At 43.5% G+C, this 16,852-nt stretch overlaps 1 protein-coding gene across 1 annotated transcript; it reads left to right on the forward strand.

The window, feature by feature from the left end:
* Positions 1–694: 694 nt before the first annotated feature.
* On the forward strand, positions 695–12,716 carry fmnl1a (formin-like 1a). The gene is made up of 25 exons (XM_070847972.1): positions 695–1,237; positions 4,042–4,125; positions 4,494–4,580; positions 4,671–4,744; positions 5,051–5,134; positions 5,224–5,367; positions 6,201–6,309; positions 6,462–6,538; positions 6,622–6,715; positions 6,983–7,057; positions 7,155–7,265; positions 8,142–8,291; positions 8,376–8,477; positions 8,731–9,328; positions 9,418–9,542; positions 9,627–9,829; positions 9,928–10,162; positions 10,252–10,320; positions 10,401–10,481; positions 11,079–11,208; positions 11,298–11,461; positions 11,551–11,652; positions 11,766–11,861; positions 12,086–12,200; positions 12,302–12,716. The coding sequence occupies exons 1-25, from the start codon at positions 1,052–1,054 to the stop codon at positions 12,364–12,366; spliced, it is 3,360 nt and encodes a 1,119-aa protein (XP_070704073.1). The 5' UTR covers positions 695–1,051; the 3' UTR covers positions 12,367–12,716.
* The last annotated feature ends 4,136 nt before the right edge of the window (positions 12,717–16,852 follow it).

Consider the following 16,852-nt stretch of genomic DNA (forward strand, 5'->3'; position numbering starts at 1 on the left):
ATAAATTAACTAATTCATGTATATAATGCATTATATCATGTATTTGCTGCTTGTTATATGGTCCATGTTTGTTCACTGCACTCATTTAAAACATCTTAAAAGTTATATGAAGCTTTATGAATGTCAAAGTTTGATATAAGATATTTCCTAGGAGACCCTGAATGCAGCAACCGCACATGCAGTAGCTGGCTTCAAACACAGGGGGGCGCTGTTGGACAATCCTCCCTACCTTGCCACCCAGGACCCACCCTTACCTGACTGACACATGAATCTGGAGGGAAACAACCAAAACAAACGTGACCTCTGGTCCATGCGAGTTAAACTGGCTCCAGCAGAATGAGCTGCACCAGTGTAGAGAAAATGGGAAAACTGAAAGTGGGAGAAAGCTTTGCTTCTTGGTTTAATTCACATCTGCACCTGCATGTTGTTTTCCTTAACCCTGGGTGCTCTTTCCTCTTTCTTTCATTCCTGTACTGCTTTATCTCATCCATCAGTTGCTGCATGTCCGGTACGTTGAACAGCCACCATGTTTGTCCTCCACTCTGCCCTCCACCCCAGGTTCTGTTGCTGTCATGCACAGGAAGTTGCTCTTCTGCTTTTGTGCTTCTGTGGTTTCAGAGTGTGTCACACTCCCCTCTCCTTCCTCTCACACGCAGCCCTCGGTACAAAGGAGGAGTTTTTGATCAACTGCTGTAGACAATTGTGTGTGACACTGAAGTGGGTCTCTCCTTGGAGCCCAACAAACCCCAACAAGGCGCAGTAACTTATTCTCAAGGGTACTTATAGACAGAAGGAATAGGTTGATGAGAGGACAGACATGAGGACAAACAGCCTTCTTCCATTATCCACCTTGTCCTCGGGACCGAGGAGGATTCAGTAGACCAGGGGGTTGATGTTCCTCTCCCCGAAGGCCTAAAGACTCGCTGCTCGCCTGCTTGTTCTCGTCAACAGGAGTGATCACCTTTCGTCACCCTGTGCTGGAGTACACTGATTTCTCAGGAGAAGGGGTTTGTGTAACGCTTTCCTCCTGGATTACTTGTGGAGATTAGTGATGGGGAATGCGGCTACGGGGGGCTTGGAGCAGGAACCGGCTGAGGGCCGGGAGGCCAGGAACTCAGTTGGGGCTGCTTCAGGAATGAGCGACCCCACTCCAACGCTGCAGAAGAAGCAGCCGCCTCCCCCCAAACTGCCCATGCCCCCTGAGGAGGAGCTGGAGGAGCGCTTCAATATGGTGCTGGTGAGTGACCGCTCAGGAGACAACAAGGCATGCACTAGTTTTACCAGTGCCAGCTGTGGTCTTGTATTAGAGTCCATATGCTAAAGCTGGGATTATTATGCAGGTAGATATGATTCAGATGCAAAGAAAATACAGACAATATCTAATTAATCTGCTGTAATTTAAGTTGTTCTCAGTAGCACATGTTCAGAGCGCTGTTTAAACACTTAAACTCTGATTTATGCTGCCAAAAACTAATGTGAACTGAACACAGGCTGTATTTGATGTCAACCTTTTCCTATTTGTTGTCTCACAATCTTGTAGAATATCTAAATCCAGAGGTCAGTTTATCTGGTGGGTGCAAAGAGCCAAATCTTGCAAAACATCTGCAGTAGAAGAGTCACTTGTTATTTTGCCCGATCGTATTTGCATAAAGGTCATCAGTAAGTGCTCCAGTCAGAGAAGGGGCTTCACAACAAAAACACTGTTATCAGCCACTGTCCAGATCCATCAACGTACGTCCGTACTTCACTGCTGATTTGAAAATATCGAGGCCAGGAGCAGGTGATCAGTGCATGCTCGGGCAGCTGGTCCCGAGGGGAAGTTGAGCAACACATTTGCATGACACCATTAGACCGGAAAGCAACTGTTTCACCATTCTTTCAACAGTCTTACGCCAAGCTGGAAAGTATTTGAGACACATTAAAGAACAACACATCAGAACTTGTTTTGATATCAGGGACGATGCTGAAGAGCTCAGATTTTTGCTTTTTCTCCTTATTTGTTGTGAAAAAATAACAAAAGCGATAATCAAAAAATAACTTTAAGACGTGGGCTTTATTCGTAAAGCTGTGCTGTCGGCTAACAGCTGAAAAAAAAATCAACCCATCATTAAATTTCTATGATGCTCCACGTAAGTGAGAGATCAGGGGTTATGGGATGGAGTCTGTGTCTGGATGAACAGCACGAGGCGTCCAGGTACTCTGCGGATGTAGAAATAATGAGCGAACAGACGCTGGAACATAAAAAAAGCTCCAACTATTCATGTAGAGAGAGAAAAAACATCTGCTGTGCTGAACTTTAAACCATTTGACCTGTGATTCATTGAAGACACTGATGCACAGTCCTCATGAAGACACTAACAGCAGTCAGGGATGCTCTTCCTCGCTTTACCTACTGCTCAGTAAAACTTTTAGTAATGTTAGAGAGAGAAAAGTAAGACGACAAGTTGTTGTAGCTACAATGAAAATAAAAAAAAGGCCTTTAAAATAGGTTTTGACGGTTTAAAATTCTTATCTGGTGAAAATAACAAATCTACAAAGCCCACATGCATCCAAATATCCACGTCACAGTCCACGCCAGCATGTGCACGTTATACATGAGCACTTTCTTGGTCCTGAAATTAAAAGTTCACTTCTGAGAATGTAAATGTCATCTGACAAGAGGCCGTAGGGTTAACTAGTCCATCGTCTGTGTGATATGTTCTGCTCACTTGGAAAAACAAAGGTGTAATGTGCCATTTCACGCCTGCACAAACGTATGACCTCACTTCCTCTTTCAGCAAAATACTTCCAATAAAGAGACAGGCCCTTCTGTGCGTTCCCTAGCAACGAGGATTCATGCTTTCATGTTTGCGTAATAAACTCTAGAAGGAAATGAGAAATGCACTTTGCCTTTGTTGCCATGTTGTTTCCAAACCGAGGGCTTCAGTGCTCACTGTGTTGCCAGTTTGAATGTTTAGGTGAGTTTTTTTTTTGGTTGACTGAGTGATGGACCACAAAAAAACCCCACAGTGACGTCCCTCCCTCCCCCCCTTCAAGAGTGAAGCACCAACGCCCCTGAAGCAAAGCAATAAGTTGTTTCCGTTTGGCTTCTCTTTTTTCAAGGTGTGAAAAAGAAAACTGCAAACTGACACTTGAGCGAACACGGCGGTAGATTTGAGGTCAACGCCCAGTGGTTACCAATAAATTATCACCGCGCTCGGATCAGGTGTTTAAACACAGTCAGGCCAGCAGCGTGGTGAATGTGAATCAACAAAGATAATTAGGAATTAATTATTCACTACAAAGGAAACGCTTGAACTCTGTAATTAAAGGTTTTTATTTGAATGACAGTGATTGAGGATCATTGTTGCTGCTCTTTAGTAACACTTGTGTCCTTCCCCCCCCCCCACACACACATAAACTCCCCTGTTAGCTTCTGAATCATTAATAGGGCTTAATTTGGGCTCATTAAAACATTTAATTTGAGGGGAATAACCTTTAAGTCGCATGCCGGGGGGGGGGGGGGGGGGGGGGGGGGGATAACTCAGAGTGAAACTGTACTTTTTGAGGATGACTATGTCGACACCAGAGGTGGGAGGGGATTTGTGGAAATGGTTTGTGATGATGTTCAGGCAAGAGTCTGATCTCAAACAGAAAAGAAGCCAACAAATAAATAAGAACCTTCAGTGGACTTTCTTCATCATCTTTATCTTCACCACATGCACAACGGTTGCTCTAAGGTTTGTTTTCATTGAACGCTGCACACACACACACACACACACTGTGGTTTCTCTAAAGTGAACACAATGGTCTCTTTGATGAGACAGACTATTTATTTTGTGAGGTACCCAGTGACAACCATCCATCCATACATGTCAACACTGAGTCATCCTCCTGTTTGTGGTTCGGTAGATCTGAATATTGTTGCATAAGCGAGAAAGATGAAGAAATAACAACAATGAATATTCATGTGTTGGACTGCAGTGGAGGTGTTAAGATGACTAAAATTATTATTTCATCTTTTATTATTTCTCTCTCTCTCTCTCTCTCTCTCTCTCTCAGAGCTACATGAACTTGCCTCCTGATAAACTGAAGCTGTTGAGTCAGTATGACAATGAAAAGAAGTGGGAATTAGTCTGTGATCAGGTAAGACGTTTCTTTATTAATTAAACCTCCGTGCACACGTCAACACAGCGAGCACGTTTCTGCCTTCACTGAGACCGAGTTGACACAAAGTGCGTAAACACCCACAGTGGATATGTGGTAAAAGAGCAGAGTGCAGAATGAAAACCTGCAGCAGTTTCTGTGGTGACAACTGATAGAGGCGTTGGCATGGAAACAGAGAGCAGTTTGTAGTCTGTATTTACCAGCACAGACAATAATAGCTGCAGATGCTGTGCTCTGGTAAATGTGTCTCCGGTCCTATTAGGGGTTTCACTCAGAAATTACTGACTCCAAAGTGGACTCTGTCAAAAGCCGCTTTTGACTCCGTGAATCATTCCCCCCCCCCACAGGAGCGTTTCCAGGTGAAGAGCCCCCCCTCCACTTACCTGGCTAAGATCAGGAGCTTCTACCAGGATCAAGGAGGGGTGTCTCGCAGGGTCAGTGTAAAGCATCACCTCCTTTTCACATGTGACACCTCTGTAGTTTTCTGTCTGCTTCATCCTGTCTTCACTCTCCTGCTGCTTCAGCTGAAGAAACGGATCCAAGATGCCACTCAGGTCCTTAAAGATCTGGAGATATCCCTTCGCACCAATCACATTGGGTGAGCAAGATGCCCCACTTGATGGTTTTAGTAACAAATTTAAAAACTTCTATTTATTTTACTCCTTTAAGAAAGTTTTAGCTTCATGTGTTTAATAGCATTTGTTGTCATTTATCTTCTTCTAGAAACATTATTCAAAGGTCCACAATGAGATTTAAACAAATAAAATAATGTTTACACACACTGTTTTACGTGTTTGGTGGCTTTGAAGATGAAACAGAGAGGATGTTCCAGGTCTACCGCTGGAGGGATCCTTTCCATAATGTTGAAAATATAATTTCATCCCTCATTCTTCCTTTGCTGTAGATGGGCCCAGGAGTTTCTCAGTGAGCAGAACAAAGGTTTGGATGTCCTCGTGGAATACCTGTCCCATGCACAAAGCGACATCTCGTGAGTATCAGCATGATGTGAAACTGACGACGCTCTTATAATGAATTACTGTTCGTCACCACCGACGTTTCTTTGGATAAACTCTTCAGGTTTGACGTGGAGTGTGTTGAAAATGGTGGCTCCCTGTCAGAAAGAGGAAAACCAGCTGAGAGGTCAATGGAAGACTTGACCAAGAGCCCCAGCGGCTCCCAGTCACATGGGATGACCAGAGCAGCTCGTGCACTGACTGTAAGGTAAGAAGCTCCAGACATGAGAGATTATTGATCAACAGTCTCTGTGAGAAACAGAGCGACGCGATGATATGATCACACATGTATGTAGCACACTACACTTTATGAGCAAAGAGGAACTCACTGCACACACACTCAGAGAGTCATGGAGGAAGAGGTGGTGTGCTGGTGGCATGGTGTCGAGCCACAGAGGTGCCAGATGACGCATCATTTTCTTAGAGGTACTGAACTGTGTCAACCTGAACCTCATCTGTCTCTTCCTGGAAACAACCAGTTCATTTATTCTGCATAATTTGGTCCAAATCTACAAAATCTTCATTAATAAACGGAGGCAGCCCTTATTGATTTTTAGGTAGATAGATAGATAGATAGATAGATAGATAGATAGATAGATAGATAGATAGATAGATAGATAGATAGATAGACAGATAGATAGATAGATAGATAGATAGATAGATAGATAGATAGATAGATAGATAGATAGATAGATAGATAGATAGATAGATAGATAGATAGATAGATACCACCACCATGAATACAAACAAATAAATAAGCAAAATCAAAAATGCACAAACTCTTTTAACTTAATAAGCCTCTATCTTAATTATGTCACTCTGTTTTTGCTGCCTTCTTATTTAGTTTCCATCTTATTGCTTGACAGCAGTTCCTCTTGAAACTCAAACACTGCAGCCGTGACGAAAACCTCAATGTTTCACACTCTTGTTGATTCATATCTGCTTATTTGTTTTGAACGTTTCATCTTCTGGGCCTCTACTATTTGCCCAGGCAGTAGCTTCTCTTCTCTTAAGGTCTGTCCACTTGTCACCCCTCCACAGAATAAGCTCGACTCTGGTGAACAAGATGCACAAGAAGTCTCATTCATCCTACCAGAGAGACGATGTGCATGTGTGCATCATGTGCCTGCGAGCCATCATGAACTACCAGGTAGGTCTGCACTCAGTGTGCTGCTAAACCTGTTTTATTCCCACAGTGTCTGATTTAAAGTCTTTCTCCAACCAAACACACTTTTCCTCCATCTTTCAACACCCCAACTCTAACAAGCGGGGCAGCCTTTGACGCCTTTCTTCTGTTTTCAGTCTGGTTTTAACTTGGTGATGACTCACCCACGCTGCGTGAATGAGATCACCCTCAGCCTCAACAGCAGGAACCCCAGGTGAGTGCACTTGTGTGTGGGAGGGGGTGTGTGTTACCTGTCTGCCCGTATCTACATCTAAAACCCCTCGTGTGCTGCGACAGGACCAAAGCTCTGGTGTTGGAGCTGCTGGCGGCCGTGTGTCTTGTCAGAGGAGGACATGACATCATTCTCTCTGCTTTTGACAACTTCAAAGAGGTGAGATCAGTTTCATTTCATGATGTTGCAGACTTCCCCTGCTTGATTAGTCATATTGTAGCCGACACTGTCCCCCCCTCACATGCACCCTGGTCCTCATTTTAGGACATGTAGGTTGCAGCCATGCATGGGTAACAAATATACCCTGTTTGTGTTGTGTGGACTGAGATCAGCTGCAACTTGTCACTCAAATAACTCGACCCACATGGACCCCCATTTGTGCAGCAACTGAAATGCATATTCAGATACGTGTATGTTTTGTTTTAGGTGAGCAGAGAAAAGAACCGCTTCGAGAAGTTGATGGAGTACTTCGTCAATGATGACAGCAACATCGACTTCATGGTAGGTCTCCAAACACTGGCTGACTGTTTAAGACGTGGGTGCTCTGGAGATTTAACTGTCTGTCTGTCTGTCTGTCTGTCTGTCTGTCTGTCTCCAGGTGGCTTGCATGCAGTTTATAAACATCGTGGTCCATTCAGTGGAGAACATGAACTTCCGTGTTCATCTACAATACGAGTTCACTCACCTCGGATTAGACAAGTATCTCGAGGTGAGTTCACATTAAAGTCTCCGTGGTCGAGGGTCAGCGTACACCAGGGTCTGCCTGTCATCATTCACCTCTGCCTGCCAGTTTCCAGGTGGAGTTTTGGAGGTTAAGACTGAAAGAGACAAAGCTGCTTCACTTGATATTTGAGATGGTGGCTAGTAGTGATGAAGCTACAGAGAATTAGCAGTTAAAATATATCCCTCAGGAGTTGGACGAGACAAAACAACAGAGAGTAAATATTATCTCTACTATAGTTCAGATCAAGTGCTCCAAAACCAAGTTCACCAAATCTACTTAAAAGGTGATGATGTGTCAATGATGTGTTCATAACCTGCAGCAGGTTTAAATATATGAAATATCTATCATTTTTCAGTGTAAGAGAATTAAAGAAACAAAACTTTTCTTAGGGATGTTATGTGATGTGACCTGTGATGTTTTAAAGCCTGTTCTCTTCTTTTATTATTTGGCCTAACCCTAACCCTAACCCTCGTCCAGTTTCCCTTCACTTTTTGCTGAAGACAACTTGCTTAAAACACATTAATAAAACATAGAGAGAGAGAGTGGCTCAGTTTTATCTCTAAAAAACATCTCACAGTATGAAAAGAAACGACTAGCTGACTGACAACAAAAATCACTGTTTTGATAATCAAATAAATGTTTGACTTGCTTTTCAAGCAGAAATGCTAATAATTCCCTCGGTCTAGTTCCTTAAATGTGATCATTTGCTGCTTGATCAAACAAAACAAGCTGTGGGAGACTGAGATAGACAGTTTCCCCAATAAATCTCTATGCTATATGTACATTATTACTGTAAATATCACAGCATCTCTATCAGTCTCATGATAATTATATGTCCTCATCGTATGTGTTGTGTGTCAGCGGGTGAGGCAAACAGAGAGCGATAAGCTGCACGTCCAGATCCAGGCCTACCTGGACAATGTGTTGGATGTAGGAGCCCTGCTGGAGGATGCAGAGAACAGAGGAGGGGTGCTGGAGCATGTGGACGAACTGCAGGAACACAACGGACAGGTCAGCCATGAAAGAAAGAAACAATAGGAGTGTGGGTGAACAAAAGGAGGCTTTGGTGTTAAAACAGCGGCGTCTGTGTTGCAGCTGAGCGCCCGGCTGAAGGAGATTGAGGATCGGACTACAGAAAGAATATCTGAACTTGAGACTCATCTCATGCAGGCCACCAAGGAGACTGAGCTGCTCAAAGTAAGTGCTGCTCCATGACAGGTACAATGGTTAATAAGATTAATTAGCCAAGCAAGATGTGCCATTCTTACAGGGATTCATTATAATGAGGTCAAAAGAGTGGTGGCTCACTTTATTTTAATGAGCTTAATGTGAAAGTAAAATCTAATCTCCTTCAGCATGAAATAAAAAGATGAGAGTATTTGCTCTCATCAAATAAATCTGTAAATGACCTTAGGTTGATGCCGTGTTTCTGTATTTGTGTGTCTAACAGGAAAGCCTGCGAGAGTCCTGTTCCCAGGTCAGTGCTTTGCAGCAGAGAGAGAGGGAGCGAGAGCTGGACAGGGAGAGGGAGAAGGACAGGGAGCGTCTGAGCGTCTCCGTCCTGCAGACGCCTTCAGAACTGGAGCAAAAGATCCAGGAGCTGCAGGACAAGGGGCTGATCCGTCTGGGCCGCAGCGCCTCCGGAGGTCTGGACATCCAGGTGGTGCCCGTCACCGTGGTCGAATACATCCAAGCCCCCGCTGCCGCCCCCCCCGCCCAGCAAAGCGCTCCGGATCCTGCCTCCCCACCATCCACCCTTTCTGCCCTTGCCCATGCAACATCTCCTCCGCCTCCCCCTCCTCCCCCTCCTCCTCCTCCAGGTTGTCCAGGGGAGGTTACCTCTCCTCCTCCTCCTCCTCCACCACCACCACCTCCACCTCCACCAGGAGGTTGTGGTGCTGTGCCCCCACCTCCTCCTCCACCTCCTCCACCTCTCGGAGGAGGTCCACCACCTCCACCTCCCCCACCTGGTTCTGGACCCCCACCTCCGCCTCCCCTGCCTGGTGGTGGACCTCCACCCCCTCCTGGAGCACCAAACACTCAGTCTGGTAAGAAGGTCGACAGAAGAATCTAAAAAACACTGAAAGCTGTTGTGAGTTGGTGCCAAAGGAGCAAAGATCTCTGTCTGTTTCTTTAGGGTTTAAGACCAAGAAGCCAATTCAGACCAAGTTCAGGATGCCGCTGTTAAACTGGCAAGCCTTAAAGCCGAACCAGGTGACGGGCACCGTCTTCAACGACCTGGATGATGAGCAGGTCTTAGGGGTGAGAACACACATCTATTCTTCACTTTTTATCTCGTCAGAAAACTGCAGATATTTATTTTGACTCTCGTTCTGTCTGCGGCAGGAGTTGAACATGGACATGTTTGAGGAACAGTTTAAGACCAAAGCCCAGGAAAATCCAAAAGACCTGTCCAGTATCAAGAAGAAGGTGGCCCAGAAGGGTCCCACCAAGACGTCCTTGATCGACCCAAACAAGGCCAAGAATCTGGCCATCACTTTACGCAAAGGTGGAATGAAGCCATGTGGCATCTGCACTGCCATCGAGACGTATGTGCCTCATGGAAAATCTCCTCACAGCGTTGACATTTCCGAGCCATCCCTCCCTTCTCTCTCTCGTGCACTAACTGAACGACTCCTTCACACAGGTACGACCAGCAGTCTTTGTCCCTGGACTTTCTGGAGTTACTCGAGCCCTTCATCCCATCAGATTTTGAGATGAAGCTGCTGGTTAACTACGAGAAGGACGGCCGCCCGCTGGAGGAGCTGACTTGCGAGGACCAGTTCATGTTACGCTTTGGGAGGATTCCTCGACTAAGGCAGCGAATAAACACCCTCACTTTCATGGGCAACTTCCCAGAGTCTGTCAAACGCCTGCAGCCGGTCAGTTTGTCGAATGCATTGCAACTGAAAGAGACCGAGATTCATGCTCTCCAAGAGATGTACTCATTTTGTTTTTACTTCATCCACAGCAACTGAACTCCATCATTGCTGCATCCATGTCCATCAAGTCTTCAGACAAACTGAAAAAGATTTTAGAGGTAAGTAAAACAGAATGTGACACACTGATGGAGCCAAATTTGTGATTTTGCGTAAATTCATCCTGCATCTTCTCCTTCAGATTGTTCTCGCCTTTGGCAACTACATGAACAGCAGTAAGAGGGGTGCAGCATATGGCTTTCGGCTGCAGAGCCTGGATGTTGTAAGTCGCCTTTGTTTGTCAATCAATGTTAATCCAACAATAATCTAATACACTCTGGTGTTTTTAAACCAGGGCCCTATTTTTACATATTTTGACTGGCAGGTACAAAAACTTTAGGAATTGGTTCAGTAGATCGAGGGGAGCGATGGGCTGTAAAGGCTGCGATGTAATTATTTACAACAGGAGTGTTTGTGTCCGATCGAAGCACATCCTCTGAAGGTGCTTGTTTTAGCCACTGACAGGCTCAGAGTGTTATTCTAAGTGTCTGACAAAGTGTCTGGAGAGGATCCCTACAGAGAGAGACCTGCAGGATCCTTTTGGTTTAACCACAAACAGCCGTGTTATCATATTTGTCAAACTCACCAGACTCCATTAACACAAACAGTAATCTTACCCTGCAGAATACGGCGGTGACTCGTCTACTAGTTTGTTATGGTGTGTTACACAAATATTGTGTTGTTATCCTTTAAATCTTATAGTGTTTAGTGTCATTACTGCTACTGTTCCACTGTTGTTTTATCACTGACACATCACCTGTAGTCACAGCTACGTACACGTTGTAAATCTTGATTTCACTGTCACATTTTCACTTTCCAGCTGTTGGAGACCAAGTCGACTGACCGCTCGCAGACGCTGCTTCACTTCATCACCAACGTCATCCAGGAGAAATACCCTGATTTGGCCAACTTCCACACCGACTTACACTTTGTAGACAAAGCAGCCCTCGGTACATTCACACAAACAGTCAGCCTGTTCAGTGATGTAGCTTGTAATCTAAATTGGGGGGTACCGAACTAATTTCTGTTTCTTTGCCAGTATCTCTGGACAGCATCGTTCAGGATATCCGCTCATTAGAACGGGGAATGGAAATGACCAAAAAGGAGTTCCTGGTGCAGGATGACAGCCCGGTGTTAAAGGAATTCATCAAAACCAACAGTGAGCAGCTGGGATCTTTGATCAAGGACAGCAAGACAGCACAGGTTAGCCTGCAACAACTGTGAGCCACATCTAATGACATGCTTTTAGTTATATATATATATGTTTCATGTTGTTTTCTGACTCCCTCCAGGAGGCGTACATCTCTGTGGTGGAGTACTTCGGAGAGAACCCCAAAACCACGCAGCCCTCCATGTTTTTCCCACTGTTTGGACGCTTGATAAAGGCCTATAAGGTACCGGTGTGTGTGTGTGTGCGTGTGTGTGTGTGTGTGTCGTAGGTTTCTGATGTTTATCCATTACAGTTGTTGCACTACATGCTAATTCTGTTGTCCTTGGCTGAACACAGACAGCACAGCAAGATATTCAGCAGAAAAAGAAGATGGAGAGCGAGAGCAGTCAAGAAAAAGAGCCGTCATCTCCAAACAAGGCTGGAGTACAAAAGGTAAGTTATTAAAGATCCAATTTAAGAGCTCATATTCAAGAGATTATTAATTAGAGTGTATTAATTGGTTTTTAATGGCCCGTTTTAAGTGTAGTTTTCTCAGTAATACTTCATACAGAATAATTCATCTAAAACTAATTTGTGCCTAAAGCTCAGCACTCAAACGTCGTGTGGGACAGAAAATAACTAGATTTCAAATGTTTTTATGCTTTGACTTTTTCTAGGGACCTGTGATGCCCAAGATGCCTCAGATGGACCTGATAGCTGAGCTGAAGAAGAGGCAGGTGAAACCGCAGGTACGCGAGGGGAAGGACGGCGCACTGGAGGACATCATCACAGGTACGGTAACACCGTGCTTCCCGCGGGGGGGGGGGGGTATTTGGGGATATTTTAAGCACGTGATGCATGTTTGATGTTGGCCTGTCTTTGCTCTGCCTCAGATTTGAGGAACACGCCGTACAGGCGGACAGATGGTCGACGGCCAGCGCAGCGCCAGGACACTTGAGCCACGTTTGGTCCAAGACTTTTTACAAATTGAACAGGAATCACATTCAGGCATCCAGTCAAGAGAACACTTTAAAATGTTCTGTATATACAGTCTATCAACAAATATACAAAGCCAAATGTCAGGGTGTATTTTTGCCAAAATGTTAGTGTGAATTTTTTTTGTAAATAGAATTGAAGTTGGAACAGTTTCATATTTTCAATGTAACAGTCCATGAATTTGATTCCAAATCTTGTGAAAACAATAATTAGTTCTGTGGTGCCTCGTTGGCTCCGATGCTCTACATCTGCAGTATTGTTACCCATTAAAACAAACATGGTTTTACTTTAAATAAACATTTTTAATCTTCATTTCTGTCTTTGTGTTCTCTCTACAAAATGAGAGCTTTGACCTGGCAGCAGCAGCAGTCACCTGTTTAAGACTCATTTAACCCCTGTATGGTGTTCGGGTTTGTGGGACCTGATTTAATCTGTTTTCATGATCTTTATCAAAAGAAAAATTATACGATTAATCATTTTTCAATATGAGCCAAGGCCAATGTCTGTTGTTTGTCTGAATCTCTTGATAAAGAAATTAAAACGGGTCCCACAGACCCGAACAACATACAAGGGTTTAACTGATTTACAGACAGAAAGGCATAAATAAGTCATTATTAAACAAGGCCAGACACTGTACAAGAGAGCTGCACTTTATTGGACACACAATCACAGCAAATTATGTACAAAAGAAGGCAGGTTCAACTGCCTACTGTCTTCTCACGGGAAAAACACACACATTTCTCACAGAATATCATGGCATCCACACTGATAAATTAGTATCTCCAGTATCAGTAGGCTTTTAAATTTATATATCATTATATTATAGATCTACTTTCTGTATTATTTTTGTTCTTATATCACACTACTCTACAAATGGGAGAATCACTCTGTGGAAAGAGTTCACCATCTCTGGCGACTTCTCTGGTTTGGGTGCGTTCAAGCATTCTGGATCCCTCGAAACATTCACCGCTCTCAGCCGCTATCGTCCTCTTCATCGTCACATAACATCACAGTAAGACTGAACATGCCTGTGTCACAGATACCAAAATAATGTCTCATTCTTCGTGTTTGTAAACCTCTAACATACAGTAGAACCGCTCTTCTCTTCCTTTCTCATTTTTTTGAGAAAACATGTAGACAACATTTTTTTTCGACTGCACCGTGCGATTGCTTGAGACTATACATGCATTATTTTGTATATACCTTTGAACCCATCGTCATAGTTAATTAATAAAACATCTTCTTTTGGACATAACAATTTGTTGAACTCGCTAGGAATGACTCGGCCTATTTACAAGTCAATTTTGTTTTTCTACTTTTGATGCCAAGATTTTTGAACATCCACACATTCATGTAAAAATCTCATATACATACTATAGAATGTAGGTTCATTATAAAAAAAAAGATAGAATGGCAAAGAAAGGGGTCAAACTTAAACTTCATACAGTGCCACCTAATCTTCTTATTGATCCGTCTTGGTGGTGTTAATAACTTCTGTGTATTAGCATAACTGCTACTTAAAACCACTCGCTGCAACAACCGGAAATAATTGAGCAACAAAAGCTGCTTTCACCTGCTGAACTGCTTAAGAGCCTGTTGTCTCTGAATGCTTTTGCTTTGAGCATCTGCACTCACATTCCTGACACTCCTGTCCACATGCAAACATGACACAGAAGAAAATTAAAGCAGTATAACTTCCTTTAGTCAAAAGCAGCAAGGCGCTATATATGAAGCCTTCAGGCCCATAAACCGACCTTTCACAGTAGTCACCACAGTATCAGTGTTTCTGACCATCTCCAACACGTTAAAACCAGCTGAGTCACAAATACAGGATGGACTGAAACCAAAAAAAACAGACCTCAGGTACAGAAAACCCCGTAAACAAAAAGATAGTAGCAAAATAAGCCCCTAAGCACAGGCACTGGTCCAGCTTCTTACACCTCAATAGTGATCCTTCACGTGAGGAGGCGAAGGTGCAGAAGAGCTGGACAAGCGTTTTCAGGGACAAGCTTTTCTTAAATCAAAATCTAACTCAGTGTTTGTAAAGAAAACCCTAGAATTTAAAAATGAACTTCAGTGTATATTACAGAGGCTGACTGTTATCTATACAGATATTTTTAAACAAATATAAAAATGTTCTGCGTATGAATAAATAATCTAAATCTAATAAATAGTGTGAAATGTAATATCTCTGTCAATGAATTAAAAAAAAATCTGTACAAAATGGTCACTAATATATAAAACTGAAGAGATGATGACATTTTACAGTATATAATTTAATCTAGGCCTATATATATCACACTTTTCTTCACAATTATAATATCATACACAAACATCTCACTTAGATATATTTATATATGTATATTTCTCCTATGTTTGATTTCAAGTTTGCATGAGTTTTTCTGATTGCCAGAGGCGTCCACTGTGAGTGTCTATTCGACATGCCCTCTGAGCCTCCAGCCATGTTGAAATCACAGCCCACTAACACTTGTCTTGGAAAAAAAAAAAACAGAAAATCACTCCAGAGAGCACTGTCACGCAATTCTGGGAGGCTTCATCTCAGACGTTTCTTGGGGAAAGCAGCCAAGCGTGAATACTTCCTCCCCAACGCTCACCAGACGCAAATGCAGCAAATTTAACTCAGAGAGTTATGGATTTGAGTGTGGAACAGCATGAGTAAGTGAATTTCTTTCATTTGACTTCACTCAATAGGAAACCCAGGGCTTGAACCTCTCTGGCAGAGCTACAGAGCACCCAGGGTGAGGCTTAATTCGCTGTGCTGTGAGCTTGCAGTTTTGCACATTGTTAGAGCTCTGGGAGTGTTTAGTCAAATGCCACCGCTGCAACCTGACACACTCTGCATTTCAAGTGCTGCTTTCTTTTTTTTCTGCGAAAAATGGGAACAAGCCAGTTCTCACAGCCTCTTCTTTGGGTAAAAGTGTTATTCTGTCATTGCTGCTGATCTAATACTGTAATACAAGATCAACTGGGGACTTCTGGCAAAAACAAAGTCTTCGAGGCACTGGGAAACACATGCTAACAGGTCCTTGCAGACAAACAGGCCTTTCTGAAAGGCGAAGAGCACTGCCTTGGTACAATTGAGTGCTAATTACATATTGCACACACTGTGACTGTTCATATACTGAGGCCCGTCAAACTTCATCTGAGGATAACCTCAACTGAGTGGTTTTCATTTCACAAATGCTCCAAACCAAAGACAAAGCAAAGTGAGAGGGGCAGGGAAAGAACAGCCGCTTAATGGCTCTCTCCGACTGTCCAAGCCTTCCTCTCATCTCTTTGGGTCTTTTACATCACAAGCACTCTCGATGGAGACAAGGCGAGTCAAAGCAGGCCTTATTAAAGTAGCCTTCAAACACATGTCCCCAAACTAATCCCCTCTCTTCAAGCCGCCGACTCTTTTGACACGAGCCCCTCTGCACGCGTTTTCATCTCAACGCCACAAAAGAAATCGATTTCCCACAGTCATCCTGGTGAAGGACTGGAATGAAATCACTTTGTCTATGACTGTCCGTTCAACCACGTCACCTCCCCAGTGGGCAGCCTTAAGGCAACAACACAGGACAGGGAGCTTCAGAATGGTTCCTCGTGCAGGTTCACACTAAGGGATCACTGACGGGCCTTTGATGTGCTTTAATAATGATAAATTCCACTAGTGTCATTAAGGCACACCAAAGGCCCAACATTCATGTTTCATGTTTCAACATGCATGTAATAAAACCAAATGAGGCAACGGCAATGTTAGTAATTTAACAGTATTTTAAATATGCGGGGAGGTTCTTTTCCTTCCTCTATGAACCATTTGAAGCAAGGTCAGAATTAGAGGAAAGGGTCGTGTGTTTGAGAGGAAACTGTGCTTGCTTAATATTTCTATATTCTCCTCTCAGGCCCCTCAAGGCTCTGCAGCTACATCTGAAGTCTCTAAATATGTGCTGATTAACTTAAGCTGTCAGACTTTGCTCAGAGTTGAAACGGTGTCATAGATTTTGGAGTGCGATCAATTCACTGCAGCGACAGAAACATTTTGTTCTTTTCAAAGAAGAGATTAGGTTTTTAAAATAAAACCTGCCAATTGCTGAAAACTTTGGAGGCTGCTTCCCAGCAGATCGACTCTGAAGTTCAAAAGAAACAAGAGTCCCAAAAGAAAGTATTTGATCTGTCACTGTCGATCAGGTTCCTTAAAGGCTGAAATCACGTTCTAGTTGATGTTTTTCACCAAGAGTGCGACAGATGAGACTTGAAAATGAATCATCGCACAAGATTTGCTGAAATAAGAAATTTAAAAAAACACGAGTCGAGTCTGTGCTTCTGCAAACAGCCTGGCTCTGCAAGTGCATGTGTGACAGAATGTGTGTATTATTCACTATCGCTGTGTGTGCTTGAGTCTTTGGGTGCTAAAATGCCAGAGCAACTTGTAAGATGCTACTGCA

This window comes from Pempheris klunzingeri, chromosome 17 (assembly GCF_042242105.1).
Source record: "Pempheris klunzingeri isolate RE-2024b chromosome 17, fPemKlu1.hap1, whole genome shotgun sequence".
NCBI classification, from domain to species: Eukaryota; Metazoa; Chordata; class Actinopteri; order Acropomatiformes; family Pempheridae; genus Pempheris; species Pempheris klunzingeri.

Coding starts and splice junctions, on each gene's coding strand:
- fmnl1a (XM_070847972.1), top strand. CDS start 1,052: ATGGGGAATGCGGCTACGGGGGGCTTGGAGCAGGAACCGGCTGAGGGC. Junction 4,745..5,050: donor CTTCGCACCAATCACATTGG/GTGAGCAAGATG, acceptor CCTTTGCTGTAG/ATGGGCCCAGGAGTTTCTCA. Junction 6,310..6,461: donor GAGCCATCATGAACTACCAG/GTAGGTCTGCAC, acceptor TTCTGTTTTCAG/TCTGGTTTTAACTTGGTGAT.